The 16,800-nt window shown below is 49.0% G+C and overlaps 1 protein-coding gene across 2 annotated transcripts; it reads left to right on the top strand.

The window, feature by feature from the left end:
• The first annotated feature begins 3,291 nt into the window (after positions 1 to 3,291).
• LOC123111177 (heat shock cognate 70 kDa protein 2) lies at positions 3,292 to 15,424 on the top strand. 2 transcript variants are annotated; one of them, XM_044531861.1, is made up of 2 exons: positions 3,292 to 3,628; positions 13,444 to 15,424. In XM_044531861.1, the coding sequence occupies exons 1-2, from the start codon at positions 3,415 to 3,417 to the stop codon at positions 15,093 to 15,095; spliced, it is 1,866 nt and encodes a 621-aa protein (XP_044387796.1). In that variant the 5' UTR covers positions 3,292 to 3,414; the 3' UTR covers positions 15,096 to 15,424. The 2 variants fall into 2 exon arrangements, with proteins under 2 accessions (XP_044387796.1, XP_044387797.1); XM_044531862.1 differs by lacking the exon at positions 3,292 to 3,628 and adding an exon at positions 8,746 to 9,275.
• Positions 15,425 to 16,800: the final 1,376 nt, after the last annotated feature.

Raw genomic sequence — 16,800 nt, 5'->3', positions numbered from 1 at the left:
GCCAAAGAGGGCCAGAATCACTGCGATATGCCCATCATTGAGTGGCTTCGAGAAAAGGTCAACGTACATCTGTAGGGATTCATCCGTGATCACCTTCGCCTCGTTTGCTAAGCAAAGCTTACGTATGAGGACATGTTGCTGCTTGGAATCCACCGAGCGGCGCCCGGCCCCTTGGCCAACCGCACACTTCTCCTTGGACTGGACACTTGCGGCCGCTTCTGCCTTGGCCTCCTCGTAGCCTCAGGTGGCACCCGGTCGATGTGCCTGGCCAGGATTGGGTTCAGGGTCTTTTGAACCTGAGTGCAGAATTGGGCCACTTGAGCCCTTGTCACGTTAGCAGCAGGCCGGGAGGGGGGGTGTTCATCTTTTCCCCGTCCACATCTTGCAGTTGAGAAGCCGCTTCAGAGCTGCCAGGTAAACTGACCGGAATGTGGTCTTGTCCGTCCCGCATGCCTGGACATGCACGACCAATTGCAGGTCTCCACATGTCCCCACCTGCACATATCCTGTTAGAGCAGAATCTGTCCCGTCTCGGCACTCCACACTAGTATTTAATTCCTCAAAGGTGATCTGATTCCAGGGCAGGCGGGTGGGGTTGCTGTCCGGTTCCGTCGGCAGGACCAGATCCCAGGAGCCAATGGAAATGTTGCATCCGTCCACCACATGCGTGTTGTCGCCACTCGTCGTGATACGTGAACATGGGCCATCCACCACTACCATCGTAGTCTCTGCCCCTCTTATCTTGCCGTTGGGCTAAGGCTGGTCATAGTGGGAGTAATATAGGTAGTAATATAGATGCCACATAAGCAAAAATGATGATGTGGCAAGTAGTTAATGAGGAGAGAGGCAAATAGAGTAACATAATATGTTACCATCACATAGCGGTTTCCAATGCATAATGAGTCTACAAAGTAATAAATGAAGGCAACTATGTTACCACACCTATGACACTACCCACTATGAAGGTAGTAACATAGACTAGTAACATATGTATGTTACTAGTCTAAGTTACTCCCCACTATGACCAGCCTAATTCACCGAGGCCGGTGACTGCGCAGGTGACAGCCCAGTCGACGCTGGTTGGTGCGAGACCCTTCTGGAGCCGCAAGACGACGCTCGTGGCAACAGGCTGTCCTGCCGTGCCGCTGTGCTCTCCAGGGACCCGCAGAGCCCAGTCGCGCCGCACCTTTCCACGTGTCCGCCTACCACAAGCCCGCCAACGCTTTCGGCAGGGGGGTGCTTTCCTTTTCCACTTGGTCCACTTCCCGGTTTGACCTCCGGGGCCCACCACCGAGGGTTGTGCCGTCGTCGTATCCACATGTTCCAGCGGCGGCGGGTCGTCACCGGCCGCCGGCGCATCCTGCCCGTGCTGCCGTGCCGGCGCAGGTGATGCCGTCGAAGACTACGTCGAGCCCACGGGGCTGTCGGCGCACGTTAGACGCCAGGGCGCGACCGCCGCCGTCGCGACCTTCATCATCCCCATCCGAATCCGGAGGTGGCGGCGACGGGCGGTGGGGGTGGGGGATCCCCAAGATGGCCGGGACGGCGGGGGCCTCTCTGATGATTTCTACCGGGTACCACAGGGCATCAATGCCTTCTATCCGCCCGCGAGCATGTCGGCGGCGCGGTACTTCCACCACCAGGAGGCGGCGGAGAGGGATCCGATCTGGATCATTCGTTCGCAACCAGACCCAGAAGCGCGACGTGTCATTCCGGTGTGCGGTGCACTCCGCCACCTTGACGACCAGGCCGATTCCTCGTAGGACCTCCTGCGAGGCCCTTCGAGTCCATGCGTTCGCCGGAATTCCCATGAGAACCAGCCGCACTAGGTATGGCATGCCAATGCCGGCGGCCTGAGCCTGACGAAGTCAGCGTTTGAGCGTGAGCGAAACACCCCTGGCCAAAGCCTGACCTCGATCCACCATCTGATCTCCGAGCTCCTTACTCCTGCACAGAACCAAGAAATCCTCCGGGTAGAACGCACAGATGGACATGTCCAGCGGACCGATGTCAAACTCCACATGTAGCGTCGTCGTGGCCGCAACAAGGTCCGCGCTTGGCCTCGGGCCGACCGTGGTGACGACAACCGCCCGCTCCAGCTCATCCTCCAATGCACAGAGGTCGTTGCCGGCCTCCAAGAAACAATAGTCCAAAGGATCTTCCTGTAGCGGCACCGCCGTGACAGGTCCCTCGAACGGAGCAGAGAATTGGGGTCCGACCACGCTGTCCATGCTGCCCGCCGACCCAACACGCACCACGTCAGACCAGGCCCTATCCAGGCATGCCGCCACAGCCGGAGGAAGGCCGGTGGCGGTGGCGGGAGCACAGTGGGCGAGGGGGAGGCCGAGGGCGCAACCGGCGCGCGCAGGCGAAACACGGGGGCGGGCCGCGCAAGCGGCGAGTCGGAGGGGCTCCGCGGTCGGGTGCAGCCGTGGGAGGTGTGGTTGTGGCCACCGCAGCGAGCGCACTTCGTAGGGTTGGTGCAGTGGCGTGAGATGTGCCCATCATCTTCGCCGCAGTTCTATCAGCAGCCATGGAGCGACACGGGGAGGGTCGAGCGCGGTAGGCGGGAGGAGAGTAGGCTCGCCGGCCTGGGACGAGGGCTGGGCGACCGACGCTCCTTCCGGCCCCGCACCTACTGCCATGGCACCCCACCCGAGGCCTACGCTTGGTCAGCCTGTGGCGCCGACGGGGCGACGATGAGGGAGCGCATCCTGGGGGGGGGGGTCATTGGAGCCGGGGGGGACGGGACATGCCAAAAGCAGAGGGAGGGCTCGAAATTCCGGATGGGGAGCCAGAGAGCTGAACGCGGCTCGCCATGCAGGCCGGGGGAGGTGGCCGCCGAAGCCGGAGTGGCTTCCGGCGCAGACGCGACGGCAGAGCGGGGGAGCAAAGGTTCAGGTTCCGTCTGCAGATGACTTTCGAGCAAGGAGGCACCTCAAAATTTTGGAGGATTCTAATCCTTAGGAATTTTTCTTATGTGGGTTGTTTGACTTGTAGGATTGTAAACCGTAGAATTTTTTTATAGGATTCATTTGTATTAAATTTCATAGGAATTTTTTCATCCACTTGAATCTCTTTGAAGGAATTCTATCGTTTTTCTATGCACAATCAAACAGCCGTAAAATCATGTCAAATTCAAGATAACATGCCATTCTAACCCCACATTTTTCCTATTCCTTATACTCGTATTGGAAATCCTATGAATCAAAAGGCCCTGAGTTTCACTAGCCCTCTTCTGTCCTACAAAATCCCCTGGTTCCGCTATATATAAATCTAAAAGAGTAAAATATCGCTGTTCCGCTTCCCCTACTCTTTTCTTCAAACCCTATCCTCCTTCTCCTTAACCCGCCGCCACATCTCCTCCTCTGGAAGAAACCCTTAGAGAGCTTCAAGTTCCCCGTACCGCGAGAGATGGCGGAAAAGGGCGATGGGCCTGCGATCGGCATTGACCTTGGCACGACGTACTCGTGCGTCGGCGTGTGGCAGCATCAGAGAGTAGAAATCATTCCCAATGACCAGGGCAACCGCACCACGCCGTCGTACGTGTCGTTCAGCGACTCCGAGCGCCTCATCGGCGACGCCGCCAAGAACCAGGTGGTCATGAACCCCATCAACACCGTCTTCGGTGAGCATCTCTTTACTTTTGCATCCTTCACACGCTCAGATCGCTTTATTATTTTCATAAAGCGATAAGTTGTCCACCTCGATCTACTCCGTTTTCACATGGGTTCTAGCCTTCTAGGTCGATATATTTTTGGTCTCGTTCCCTTAGTTCCGTGGTATCTGTAGAAATTTTTGTGCTGTCAACAGTTAGTTAATAGAGGTAGCTGTTAGCTGGTTGGTATCGAGGTTTCAGATCTGTTAGTCTTAGTATATATAACTTGCGCGGTTGGATCTTGTTAATTGTTTGGTCCCACTCGGATCTATTTGTTTAGAGTAGATATTGACAGTGAGTTATTTTACACTTCATTGACATGGAACTCGGATGATACATATTACTCCCTCCCTAAAGAAATATAGGAGCGTTTTAGTGATCTAAACGATCTTATATTTACCGAAAAAGGGTTCCCCCCTTCTTGAAGGTGCCGTCTTGGAGGCCTACACTCCCGAGCTCAGCCTTGTCTCCGTGACAGTCTGTCATGGTGGACTACTCCGACTACTTCAAGCTCTGCCCTTATTGCTCATTTGTTGTATGCTTGGAGTGTTGGGGTGTGGTGGCTGTTACTGTACCTGCTGTATCCGGCCTTGGGTGTGTTGTGTGGTTTCTGTTGTCTGTATCGGTGATCGTTGCTTTATAGTATAAAACGATCTTATATTTCTTTACAGAGGGAGTACGTAGTATTAATATTATTATAGAGCTTGATTGTTTTGTCTTGTGTAGTCCATTTGGTTTAGCATGTTTATAAAATATACATTCCTCTTTGATTTATGCCTGTGTTTTGAGTTATGTCTTAGGTTCTATGACCATTTAGTATCTGCAGTTATGTTTTAACACATGTAGTACTGAATTAGCTACTGGATTGGAACGATTTTTTATCAAATCCCACTTAAGGTTGTATGATAGGCTTGCTTTGCTGTTCACAGCGCACTTCATTGATTATCACTTTTCTGAACTTCCCATAGGTGTTCAGTCCCAATTTGTGTTGCTTTATCTTTTGAATTAGTTACTATTGGTGTTTCTATTTTATTTCTGCAGCTAGCAGATTGATGATGAAATAAAACCAAGCGCTTTTTTGCTGAATTTATGATGATTGGCTTTGGGCCATTAATTTTCTACCACATTTTGTGAAGCAGAATTGGGGCGAATCCCTGATTTGCTCCTTTTTTGTCCGTCTAATTTTAGGTGTGGAAAAATTGGGCAGCAAGCTAAATGTGCCCATAGCTTTTATTGTTTTCAATCTGAACAATCTGCCGCTCATGTCATCAGGACAACCTCGAGCACCTTCAGGTGGTGGTATTGTTGCATCAGGGTCAAAGCTTGTGTTGCCTAGAGTTTGCTACTTGACTCACAAATTCAAACGTGCTCCAATTCCTCTCACAACAGGATGATGAAGCACAAAGACTAACGATATGCTTTGCAAACCTTTATAGCACAATGGCCTGACCTCCATATGAACGCCACCAATCAACTACAATGTAAAAGCAAACACATATGAAAAGTTTGTACAAAATTTACATTGCTGGAATTAACATGATGCATTTAACATGACTTGTGAGGGTTTCTCTTCACCATGTTTTGGATTGCCATTACATTAGAAAGACTTCTCGCTTGTCTTCATAGAGAACAACTTGTTGATCAATCTTGTTTCGAAGTTCGACATCAGGTATCATTTTTGCAAGCAGATCATTAAAGCAACTCCTTAGCTCCCCAACTAAGGCATCATCATTTTTGTCAACAATAGGAAAGAATTTTCCTGGGTTAAAAAAAAGGCAGCCCCGCACAATGGATGATCCATTTGAGTCGCCCAATGTTTCTTCACAATGTCCAATATCTTCTTGAGCAAAGATTACTTGTTTTGTTGGGGGAAAGTTTGATTGATTCTCTGCCTGGCATAAACCATAAGGTCTGCAATCTCCGGCATGGCATGCTTCTCATCACCACCCGCTTGCCTAAGCACTTGAAGAAGTGGAGCTGAAGCTCTAAGGCAGTTCTCAATTGAATGCCACCACTCCACTCAAAGGACAATTTCTTGCACATCCAGGCCCCTTGTGTTTTTCGCTACTTTGCTTGCAACCCATGCTTGACATGTAAATAAACTCCTCATAGCCGCCTTGTGCTTAACCAAACTCTTTTAAGTGTGAGGAACGCCGTGGCAAAACGAGTGGCTGCTGGTCTCACAAGATCTAACCCACCCATAGCCTCTCATTAGACTAAGAACTCTCCCATGCATATATATGAAAGTTGTGACACACCTTGTCCGTGCAATAGGTTTCTTAAATGCTTTCAATTTTCCTACATCTTCGAGCATTAGGTCCAAGCAATGACATGCACATGGACTCCAATATAGTGTAGGGATCCTCAACTCTAGAAGGCGTGAGCAGCCTTGTAGTTAGCACCATTATTGGTGACAACTGAAACAACATTTCAACCGACTAAGAAGAACGTGCCCTTCGGACTATTAACAAGGAAGTTAATCAAATGGCGGCCCCTTCTATCTATCTGACCAGCCATCCGACATGATTGTGCATCCATACTGTTTCCATGCTGCCTCATGTTCCTTGCTCAAAAGACTTGGTTCCTTCACACAGTCATTAGGCTGCCACACTCATAGAAGAATAGTGCCCACTACATATTCACATAGTGCCTATTTTCTTTAGTCTTTGTGCAGGACTCCATGGTGCTTTGAGAACACGCAGAGCATCTCTCATTTACAGCCTCCTTGGGTCTTTTTCGCAGCATGGCAGCAATAGGCAGTGGTAGACTTGCCTCTTCCTTGGATGTTGGCAATAAATGCGTTCTTCTTCTTTACTATTGCCCCGAGCTTTGCCTAGTAATGAGGACACTTGATCCATCTGCATTCACCTACACAACCTCATTATTGTCATCTACATCAACTCCCATGTTCCTGTTGTTTTTCTACAAATACTCTGCCAGCTCTCTCTTGATTTGTGTGGTAGCCTTAGGACAGTCAATCACATCTCCACCGCTACAAGCAAGATGCCTGTGCCTCTTGATCCCTCCAATAGTTATCTTGCCACAAAGATTGCACCAATATCCATACTTCCATCTTGGATCATCTGGCTGTAGTGGCTTTCTTGCTGGATGTTTCATTGGGTCATAAAATGTTACTGAAACGTGCATGAAATGTTTAAATTTAAAACATAATTAAACATTAAAATTTAAGTCCACGACAGCGAAAGTCCACTTCAAACTTAATTAAACATCAATGAAAACTTGAAAAAAAACTGCCTCCTAGCCTCCCAACTCTCAGCCCTAGGCGTCGTCCTCGCCGTCGGAGCTGGTGAGGTTGAAGAAGGGCGGCGACGGTGCAGCCTGCGGGGAAGTCTTGCTTGTACACCGCACGCGCCGCCTCCTTTGGCGTCTGCTGCACTTCCCGCTAGCTCCTCCTCCCGCTCCAGCTGCATGCGTCGCTCGCCGTCGGCCCTCCACTGGGCGATCTAGGTCGCCTCCTGCTTCGACGTCGTGCCTAGCCACACAGTCGGCGCACTCACCCACACCCGCACCACACCCTCTCATTGGTACGTCTCGAGGGCGACATGTGGTGCCGGTGTAGTTTTGGGCTTGGGCTCCACTGGTGGAGGTGGCAGTGGCGGAGGGTAGACGGTCCCCGCCATTGACAACTGGAGCGCCTCCTCCATGCCAAACCAGTGTGCGTCCTCCTTGCGCTGGGACTCTTTGAGGGTGTGCTCAAGTGCCTCCTCGAGTGGGGCCTGGTACACCGCCTTCGCCTCATGGTCCTGCTCCACCACCGGGGGTGGCGGTGCAAAGTTGGTGTTGAGCTGGACAGCGTCGCGTCGGTGCACGTCGTGCCCCGCGGCGAACCACTTCGTGTACACTAGGTCATGGCGCTGCGCTGGCGTGAGCTGGGCATGCTGCTTGCGGAGCTCCACGTGCGCCCACGCAGACTGTGGTAGCGCCGGCACCGGAATGCGATGGGCGTCGAGGTGCCAGCCACGGGGGAAGTTCATGTCGTGCCACGACAGCGGGATGCGGTACCGACGAGCTGCCCTCGTCCTGCTTGGCCTTGCCCTTTATTTTGCCAAAGAAGCCCGCCATGGCTAGGGCTAGGGTTTGTGTCGCTGGCGAGGGAGCAAGTGTGGCTACATGTGGACGGGAGCCCCCCTCCCCTTCCCCGCCGCACGCTTACCATTCAAAAAGAGTGGACTCTGGGCGTTTCTAGCTGCTGCCATGCAGGCCTGAGTTAGGTAGCGGCATTGACTACAACCGCGTGGGGTAGTTCACTGGCATCCACATGGACAGCTAGTGGACAAAATTTGGGTTTGTGTTGGTGCATTGGGCTGACGTTTTCGTCCATCTGGGTCAAACGAACACACGCTTACCAAATGCGTGGATGAGCCCGGCCCCCTCGCTTGCCATCTAAAGAGTGTACTCTGGACAGTGGCGTCATTGACTATGACCGCGTGGGTTAGGTGGCGTCCAAACGGACAACGAGCGGACGAGATTTGGGTTTGCTTCGGCGCGTTGGGCCGACCTTTTTGTTCGTTTTGACTCACACGAACGCGCGCGGACCAAATGCGTGCGTGTGTTGGAGTTGCCCTTATAATTCCTAATAAAGCGGACGCTTTTCTCTCCTGTCTAAGGTGAGGCAGACGCCGCATGTTCTGGGACTTTACAAACAATGTTTGACATATATGACTTGATGGGAGAAGTAATAAAATCATAACCATACCACATTTCTGCGTTCACTGTGATGATTAATTTACATCACTAGTAAATGAGCACGTGCGATGCACGTTGATTTAGGGAGAAAATCAACTGCATGTTGATATTAGGTAGGATATCAATTACTTGTTAATTATTAGATTAATATAGATGTTGATATTTGGTATGCTATCAATTGCACGCTCAACATGTTGATAGCTCACCGTTGGAGCAATCTAGGTCGTTGGATTGACATGGTTTGATGGCCGAGATTAATTGGATCTGCTCCTTTGGGTCTTTTTATATTGGTATGCCTCTAGTTACCATATACCTGCTTATATTACTTTGCTCGTGAGGGTTTATTATTAAATAGGGTCTGTGAGGGTTTATTATTAGATAGGGTCCGTGAGGGTTTATTATTAGATAGGGTCCTTTGGATACACCCCCTTTATAGTTGCCGCCTGTCCAGCCCATTTAAATACTCAAACCATGTTTTCTGCCTAAGTCAGGATGCAGGCGGACGCGGATGTCCGCGAGTCTGCTTCGTCCACGCCGCAAAAAACAGCTAACGGCCTCGCGGACCAGCCGCAAAAGTTAAGTGGGTTTGGTGGACTTGTCCTGCCTGGCCTGCTAGGTACGTGTAGCCTGCTAGGTCCCGTTCGTTAGCAGCTGATGGGGCACGCCGCTTTCGCCATGGCCAAGCCGATGTTGCTGCCCCTGCTCCACGCTCGCCATCGCCCCTGCATCTCGCTCCTCCCCGCTTGCGCTGCCTATCCCCGGCAGCGCCGCCCCTCCTCCCTGCTCGTTGCCACTCCGTGGAGGAAGATGCCGGGTGCTGCGGTGGACAGACACAAGAATCCGGCGGCGGAGGAGGAAGAGGAATCCGGTGTGGGAGGATGAGGAATACAAGAATCCGGCGAGAAAGGAGGTGAAGGAACATGCCTGATTCTCTTTCCCACTATGATTTAGTGATCTATTTAGCTGTGGGATTTACAACTCACTTTTAAAGATGAAGTATCTTGATTTGGTACTGCCTTCTGATTCCTTGTGATGTGCTCATTTCTTTCCAAGTAGTGATTCAGTGAGGATTGCGGGCCTGTTTGGTTCATGTCCTGGAGAAAACTTGCCTGGCTTGACCGCTCCCTGAAATCTGGATTTTTTTCTGAAACTATGATGATTTTTATAGCAAATTCAAAAACTATACGACCTAATGCATAAAAATCGAAACTATGACCCCGTCGGCCTTCTGTTGGCCGAAGAGGGACTTTTCGGTCTACCGTTGGCCGAAGTGGGCTCTTCAGCCTCCCGTTGGCCGAAGATTACCCAGATGGGCCGAAGATAGTATCTTCGGCTTCCCGTTGGCCGAAGAGCACTTTTCGGCTTCATGTTGGCCGAAAAGTGTCAGGGGCACAAAACGTAATTAAGATGGCCTCAAATGAAAAAGTTATCAACATGAAAAATCTTCGTCTCGTCGAAACGGTTGATTTTGATATAAAAATCGTCTTAATCCGAGGTCGTATGCAACCTATAGAGCCAAAACAAGGTCAGGGACAGAAGCTACAGAGTTACTTCGGACAGACCGAATGGATGTCAGAAAAAAATTTACGGGACATCCGGTGCACTCGGTGAGGCCGTGTGGAATATAGAAGAGTACGCAAGTTTGGTCACGTTCACTTTGTGAGACCGAACCAAACCACTCGGAGGCTCCGAATGGATCCGAAAAATTACCAAAGATTCCTGTCCGAGTTAAAGTTAGGATTTTTGATCCGAAAATTGTTTGTCTGCACCTGGAGGACTGTTTGCGTACCGCGCTTTCGGCCGGGTCTCCTTCGACGTGAGCTACGGTGCATCACCCCAACGTTGAGGGTACACGGTGACATTTTTGTGTGCATCACCCCCGACGTCGAGGGTGCACGGTGACGGACCTGAGAGGTGACCATTGCCTCTACTTTTATGGTGGATGACGCCACCGCCGAAAGTTTTCGTCTCAATTCCTGCCATTGCAACAGAGACATTTCTTCAATGCCGGCATATGTCTTCCCGGTGCAGATGAACAATGCCCACATCGATTTATGAGGCGGCTGGACTCCCCGTACAATAAAAGGACTAAAATTCTATCCAAAAATCTTTGGAGATTTTTCGGAGCCTCCGAGTGGTTTGGTTCGGTCTCACCGAGGGAACATGACCAAATTTGTGTACTCTTCTGTATTCCAATGGTCTCACCAAGTGCATCGGGTGTCTCGTGACAAGTTTTCTGACATCCATTCGGTCTGTCTGAAGTAACTCTGCAGCTTCTGCCCCTGACCTTGTTTTGACTCTACAGGTTGCATACGATGTCGGATTAAGACGATTTTTATATCAAAATCAACCGTTTCGACGAGACGAAGATTTTTCATGTTGATAACTTTTTCATTTGACGCCATCTTAATTATGTTTTGGGCCCCTGACACTTTTCGGCCAACGGGAAGCCGAAAAGTGCTCTTCGGCCGCTCAAGAGCCCACTTCGGCCAACTGTAGGCCGAAAAGTCCCACTTCGGCCAACGATAGGCCGAAAAGTCCCTCTTCAGCCAACAGAAGGCCGACGGAGCCATAGTTTTGATTTTTATGCATTGGGGCGTATAGTTTCCGAATTTGCTATAAAAATCATCATAGTTTCAAAAAAAAATCTGAAATCTGCCTGTATCGTGTTTGGTTCGTGACCTGAAAAATGTGGCGCTAGCCTGGCCTGGAAAGGTGATGGAAACCCGAGACCACCATTAGCCTGGTCCAGGCAACTAGAGAGGGACGCCTGGAACCAGCCTGGCGTTGCTAATCATGCCTGGGAGAAGATAAAAGCAAGCATTGGCTTGATGTTACATATGTAAGTGAACTTTTTCTTTTGATTGGACATACGTAAGTACCTAGCCGGTGTGGTCACCAACCAAACAATATTGCCAAAAGCTGCCTGACCAGGCACAAAAGCAGCAGTCCACCAGGCCCAACTCAGGCACTAGAATTTGTCAGGCATCCTTCCCAGGGAGGAAACCAAACAGGCCCTGCATCTGTTTTGCTTGGTCAGTAGTGGAATCATTGAGAATTGATGGATGAATATGAGACTAAGATTGAGTTCCAGCTCCCAAGTATTATCACAGATAATCTTGGAATGAATGGGCTGCTGTTATTAGTGATTAACATTGCTGCCTGTTAGTTAAACTTTTATTTATGCACTAGTAGGGCACCTATATCGCAGGCGTTAAGAACGGACGCCAGGTTTGGAATCCTGGCCGTTTTGGCCGATTCCCACTCGATCCAGGGAAAACTGGTTGTGTCGATGCCAGATGTATCGCCGAGCGCTCCAGGTTTTTTGCGTGGAAATTGGCCTGGACCAGAGTAGACACCTACGTCAGAACCATTGGAAGTAGGGGCGCTAACCAGGCGCTTATCCATAAAATTGGTTTTAATCTACTGCCCAAGCGCCTGAACAGGTGCCCTGCATTGGTGATGCCCGTAGGAGGTACCAGCAACTAACTGTGGCTACTACTACTAGAAACCAACTGCTCTCTTAATTCTCATTGAATTAACTGTTGGAATGAATGTGTTCACTTCATTGCCAGTTTATCATATACATACATATTCTGGTTCTCTCTTCAACTAAGAGTCATTCTTTATCTTGCTGGAACCATGTGTTTTTGTGGTAGCCTAGAGATAGGAAAACTGTGTCTAGTCAAATAGCAAGTGGCAGCTGCAGGAGATTAAACTTAATAGGTACGGAAGCCCCTATTCTACTAGCTTGTATTAGTGAAAGGACCAAACCAAATCTCTTTCATTTTTAATGTGTAAGTGGCAACATAAAGGAAATTAAAGTTAATGAATGTGAGAAGAGGAGAAATTTTTGTTTCAGTATGAAATAAGCAAGTCCCTGAGACTCCATCATCTTGTTATCCATGCATGCAGATGCAGTAATCTTGTTCGTCGATCTGCGGTACTACTACATTAACATTCTTACTTATCTGGTTGGTTCTCTGGTTGATGTGAATTAACCTAACCCTTTTCATTAACATTTTATCTAGAGTAACTCAGGTTAATAATAACTTGATGTTGTTCCAAACAGATTTGCCAATTCCTGTGACAATTAAAGTATTCTTGTCTCTTTACATTGATGATTTGCAAGTAGCAAGCAGGTCCCAATCAAGCTAATTTGTTTTCTTCGGATACTTTGATGGCTTAATTAATTAGGAAGACCGATGTGCAGAACAAAGAAGCTGAGAAGAAGAGGTTTCAAGAAAAGAGGACCTCACATGAGATTCTTAATCTTCAAGGCTCATTTCATATTCTGAATTGTTGAAGATGATTTTGTGTTTTTGGCTATTAATCCATGTTTAGAATAATTATTCGCCTTTACAATCTGTGTTTAGAGTAATTGTTGAAGATGACCTTTACAATCTGTGTTTAGAGTAATTGTTGAAGATGATATTACTTTGAGGTTGAGCTTCTATGCTTAGAGTGATTATTCATAGTAAAATCTGGATGTGTATGTTGATCATGGTGCTATATTGTTCAGGCATCTGCAGTTTTCTCTTTTGTTGTTCAGGAACTCACATATGAGGCAGACACTTGCAGTTTTTTCTTTTCTTTTGTTCTGTGTTGATCATATCATCTTGTAAAATCGATACAGTCCAAACTATGCAGTATTATATATTGGCCTTTTCTTACATGTGTTTGCTGCTCAGCTTTTAAAAAGTTTGCCAACAAAATTATTCAGTGGCAAGCCTACTCATATGTTGCTGTTGCTGTTGCTGGAACTCCCACGTAAGGTAGAGCATAGCAGCAGGCAGCTTGTTGCCCAGCAACAGTTATTCTAATAAGCAAAGCAGTGACTGTGTGTCCCTGCCGGTGTCCCCTGGGCATAGCGGGCAGCTGAACTCGTGCAATTAACACTTGTGGACGGTGCAGACGCTCTGCAGACCTGTCCACTTGCATCCTGATGCCTAAGTCATGTGTTGTCTGCTTTGCCTCAGTTTAAGTAGCACGTGATTCAACTTCTTTTCATATAATGGCTAGTGTTCACTTTTCAGTTTGGTGTTTACGCAATTTCTGACCTGAACTGTATTATGCAGATGCCAAGCGTCTCATTGGCCGGAGATTTAGCGATTCTACTGTCCAGAGTGATATTAAGCTGTGGTCCTTCAAGGTTGTTGCTGGGCCTGGTGACAAGCCCATGATTAATGTCTGGTACAAAGGTGCGGAGAAGCAGTTTGCAGCGGAAGAGATATCTTCTATGGTCCTCGTCAAGGTGCGTGAGATTGCTGAAGCTTTCCTTGGCAGCACTGTGAAGAATGCTGTTGTCACTGTACCTGCATACTTCAATGACTCACAGAGGCAGGCTACCAAGGATGCTGGTGTCATTGCTGGCATCAATGTCCTTCGTATCATCAATGAGCCAACAGCTGCTGCCATTGCTTATAGTCTTGACAAGGAGGCCTCCAGTGGTGGTGCGAAGAATGTCCTCGTCTTTGACCTTGGAGGTGGTACCTTTGATGTCTCTCTTCTCACCATTGATAAGGGTATATTTGAGGTTAAGGCCACAGCGGGTGACACACATCTTGGTGGCGAGGACTTCGACAACAGGATGGTCAACCACTTCGTCCAGGAGTTAAAGAGGAAGAACAAGGACTTACATGCCAACCCGAAAGCTCTTTGGAGACTGAGGACATCCTGTGAGAGGGCAAAGAGGATTCTCTCCTCTACTGTGCAGACCACCATTGAGATTGACTCGCTGTTTGAGGGCACTGACTTCCACTGCACCATCACCCGGGCCAGGTTTGAGGAGATGAACATGGATCTGTTCAGGAAGTGTATGGAGCTTGTGGCAAAGTGTATCAGGGATGCAAAGATGGACAAGAGCACCGTGCATGATGTTGTGATCGTTGGTGGCTCCACTAGGATTCCCAAAGTGCAGCAGCTTCTCCAGGACTTCTTCAATGGCAAGGAGCTCTGCAAGAGGATCAACCCTGATGAGGCTGTTGCCTACGGGGCTGCTGTCCAGGCTGCCATCGTGAGCGGAGAAGAGAACGAGAAGGTCCAGGACCTGCTGGATGTCACTCCTCTTTCTCTTGGTCTGGAGACAGCCAGGGGTGTGATGACAGTCTTGATCCCAAGGAACACCACCATCCCCACCAAGAAGGAGCAGGTCTTCTCCACATACTCGGACGACCAGCCTGGTGTGCACATCCAGGTGTATGAGGGTGAGAGGACCAGGACCCGGGACAACAACCTTCTTGGCAAGTTCAAGTTGTTGGGCATCCCTCCTGCACCCATGGGAGTTCCCCAGATCACGGTCTGCTTTGACATTGATGCCAATGGTATCCTGAGTGTGTCTGCCGAGGACAAGGCCACTGGGCAGAAGGACAAGATCACCATCACCAAAAAGGGCAGGTTGAGCAAGGAGGAGATCGAGAAGATGGTACAGGAGGCTGAGATGTACAAGTCGGAGGATGAGGAGCACAAGAAGAAGGTGGAGCCCAAGATCGCCCTGGAGAACTACACGTACAGCATGCGCCACATCATCAAGGACGAGAAGATAGCCTCTGAGCTGCAGGCGGATGACAAGAAGAAGATCGTTGAAGCAATTGATGATGTCATCGAGTGGCTGTGCACGAACAAGCTCGCTAATGCTGACGACTTCGAGGAGAAGATGAAGATGCTGGAGGCCGTGTGCAACCCCATCATCGGTAAGATGTACCAGGGTGCTGGTGCCAATGGACGATGACACCCCAGCTGCGTCCGGCGGCTCTGGCCCCAAGATCGAGGAGGTCGACTAAACAAGACAATGATCTGCTAATTATTATATCATGTCATTTCGTTATCTGAGATTTGAGGCTGTGGTGGTTACGGTGCACATCCCACTTAAAACGTGTTAGGCTAACTTTTTATTTGAAATTGCTTATGTGAGAGCCCAGCTGCGTCCGGCGGCTCTGGCCCCAAGATCGAGGAGGTCGACAAAAAAGACTAGTCGATGGTTACTTGTGTCATATCGTTATCTGAGATTTGAGGCTGTGGTGGTTATTGTTTTGATCCGAGCGGTCGGTGCCCATCCCACTTAAAACGTGTTAGGCTATTCATAATGGGAGTAATCTTTTTTCTAAATGTAGGGCAAGTAACTTAGCTAGTAACATTGTACTCCTTTTGTTTTTATTTACTCTGCATATTTCGTTTTTATTTGCTTTGCATATTAGGTTTGATTGAAGGTCAAATTTCGTAAAGTTTGACCAAGTTTATAGAAAAGAATGTAATCCTTTACCATAACAAAGTATATGATGTGAAAGTACAATCAATAATGAATCGATAAATCATGAGTGGACATGCAGCCACGCAAGGTCGATATCATGTCCGCCCATTCCCATGTGATTCTTGCAACTTTTGTACGATGAGCATGTATAGCGATTTCTTCTCACAATGTCAACTTGGTATAGTTTTAGTATTCCACGATCAATAAGTGGGCATGCCCCACCACACAATAACTACACAAAAGAATGTAATCCATGCTCCCGCGCGTGTTCACTTTCCGGACTCTGTCGAAAAGAATATAATCCATGCTCCCGCGCGTGTTCACTTTCCGGACTCCGCCGAAAAGGGACCATCACGGCTACACACGCGGTTGATGCATTTTAATTCGGATCTGGTGTCAAGTTATCTACAACCGGACATTAACAAATTTCCATCTGCCACATAACCGCGGGCACGGCTTTCGAAAGTTTATACCCTGCAGGGGTGTCCCAACTTAGCCCATGATAAGCTCTCGCGATCAACGAAGGATATTCCTTCTCCTAGGAAGACCCGATCAGTCTCGGAATCCCGGTTTACAAGACATTTCGACAATGGTAAAACAAGACCAGCAAAGCCGCCTGATGTGCCGACAATCCCGATAGGAGCTGCACATATCTCGTTCTCAGGGCACACCAGATAGGTCAGCCTACGAGTAAAACCAGACCTCGAGTTGCCCCGAGGTGGCCCCGCAGTCTGCCCGTTTCGGACCAACACTCGAAGGAGCACTGGCCCGGGGGGGGGGGGGGGGCTAAAATAAAGATGACCCTCGGGCTCCGGAAACCCAAGGAAAAAAAGGGCTAGGTGAGGCAAATGGTAAAACCAAGGTTGGGCCTTGCTGGAGGAGTTTTATTCAAAACGAACTGTCAAGGGGGTCCCATAAATCACCCAACCGCGTAAGGAACGCAAAATCCGGGAACATAACACCGGTATGACGGAAACTAGGGCGGCAAGAGTGGAACAAAACACCAGGAATAAGGCCGAGCCTTCCACCCTTTATCAAGTATATAGATGCATTAATTAAATAACAGATATTGTGATATCCCAACATAAACATGTTCCAACATGGAGCAATCTTCATCTTCACCTGCAACTAGCAACGCTATAAGAGGGGGCTGAGCAAAAGCGGTAACATAGCCAAACAACGGTTT

The sequence above is a fragment of the Triticum aestivum genome, chromosome 5B (genome assembly GCF_018294505.1).
Source record: "Triticum aestivum cultivar Chinese Spring chromosome 5B, IWGSC CS RefSeq v2.1, whole genome shotgun sequence".
Taxonomy (NCBI): domain Eukaryota; kingdom Viridiplantae; phylum Streptophyta; class Magnoliopsida; order Poales; family Poaceae; genus Triticum; species Triticum aestivum.
Note: the sequence above shows the minus strand (reverse complement) of the source record. Positions and strands in the feature narration are given on the sequence as shown.

Coding starts and splice junctions, on each gene's coding strand:
- LOC123111177 (XM_044531861.1), top strand. CDS start 3,415: ATGGCGGAAAAGGGCGATGGGCCTGCGATCGGCATTGACCTTGGCACG. Junction 3,629..13,443: donor CCCCATCAACACCGTCTTCG/GTGAGCATCTCT, acceptor TGTATTATGCAG/ATGCCAAGCGTCTCATTGGC.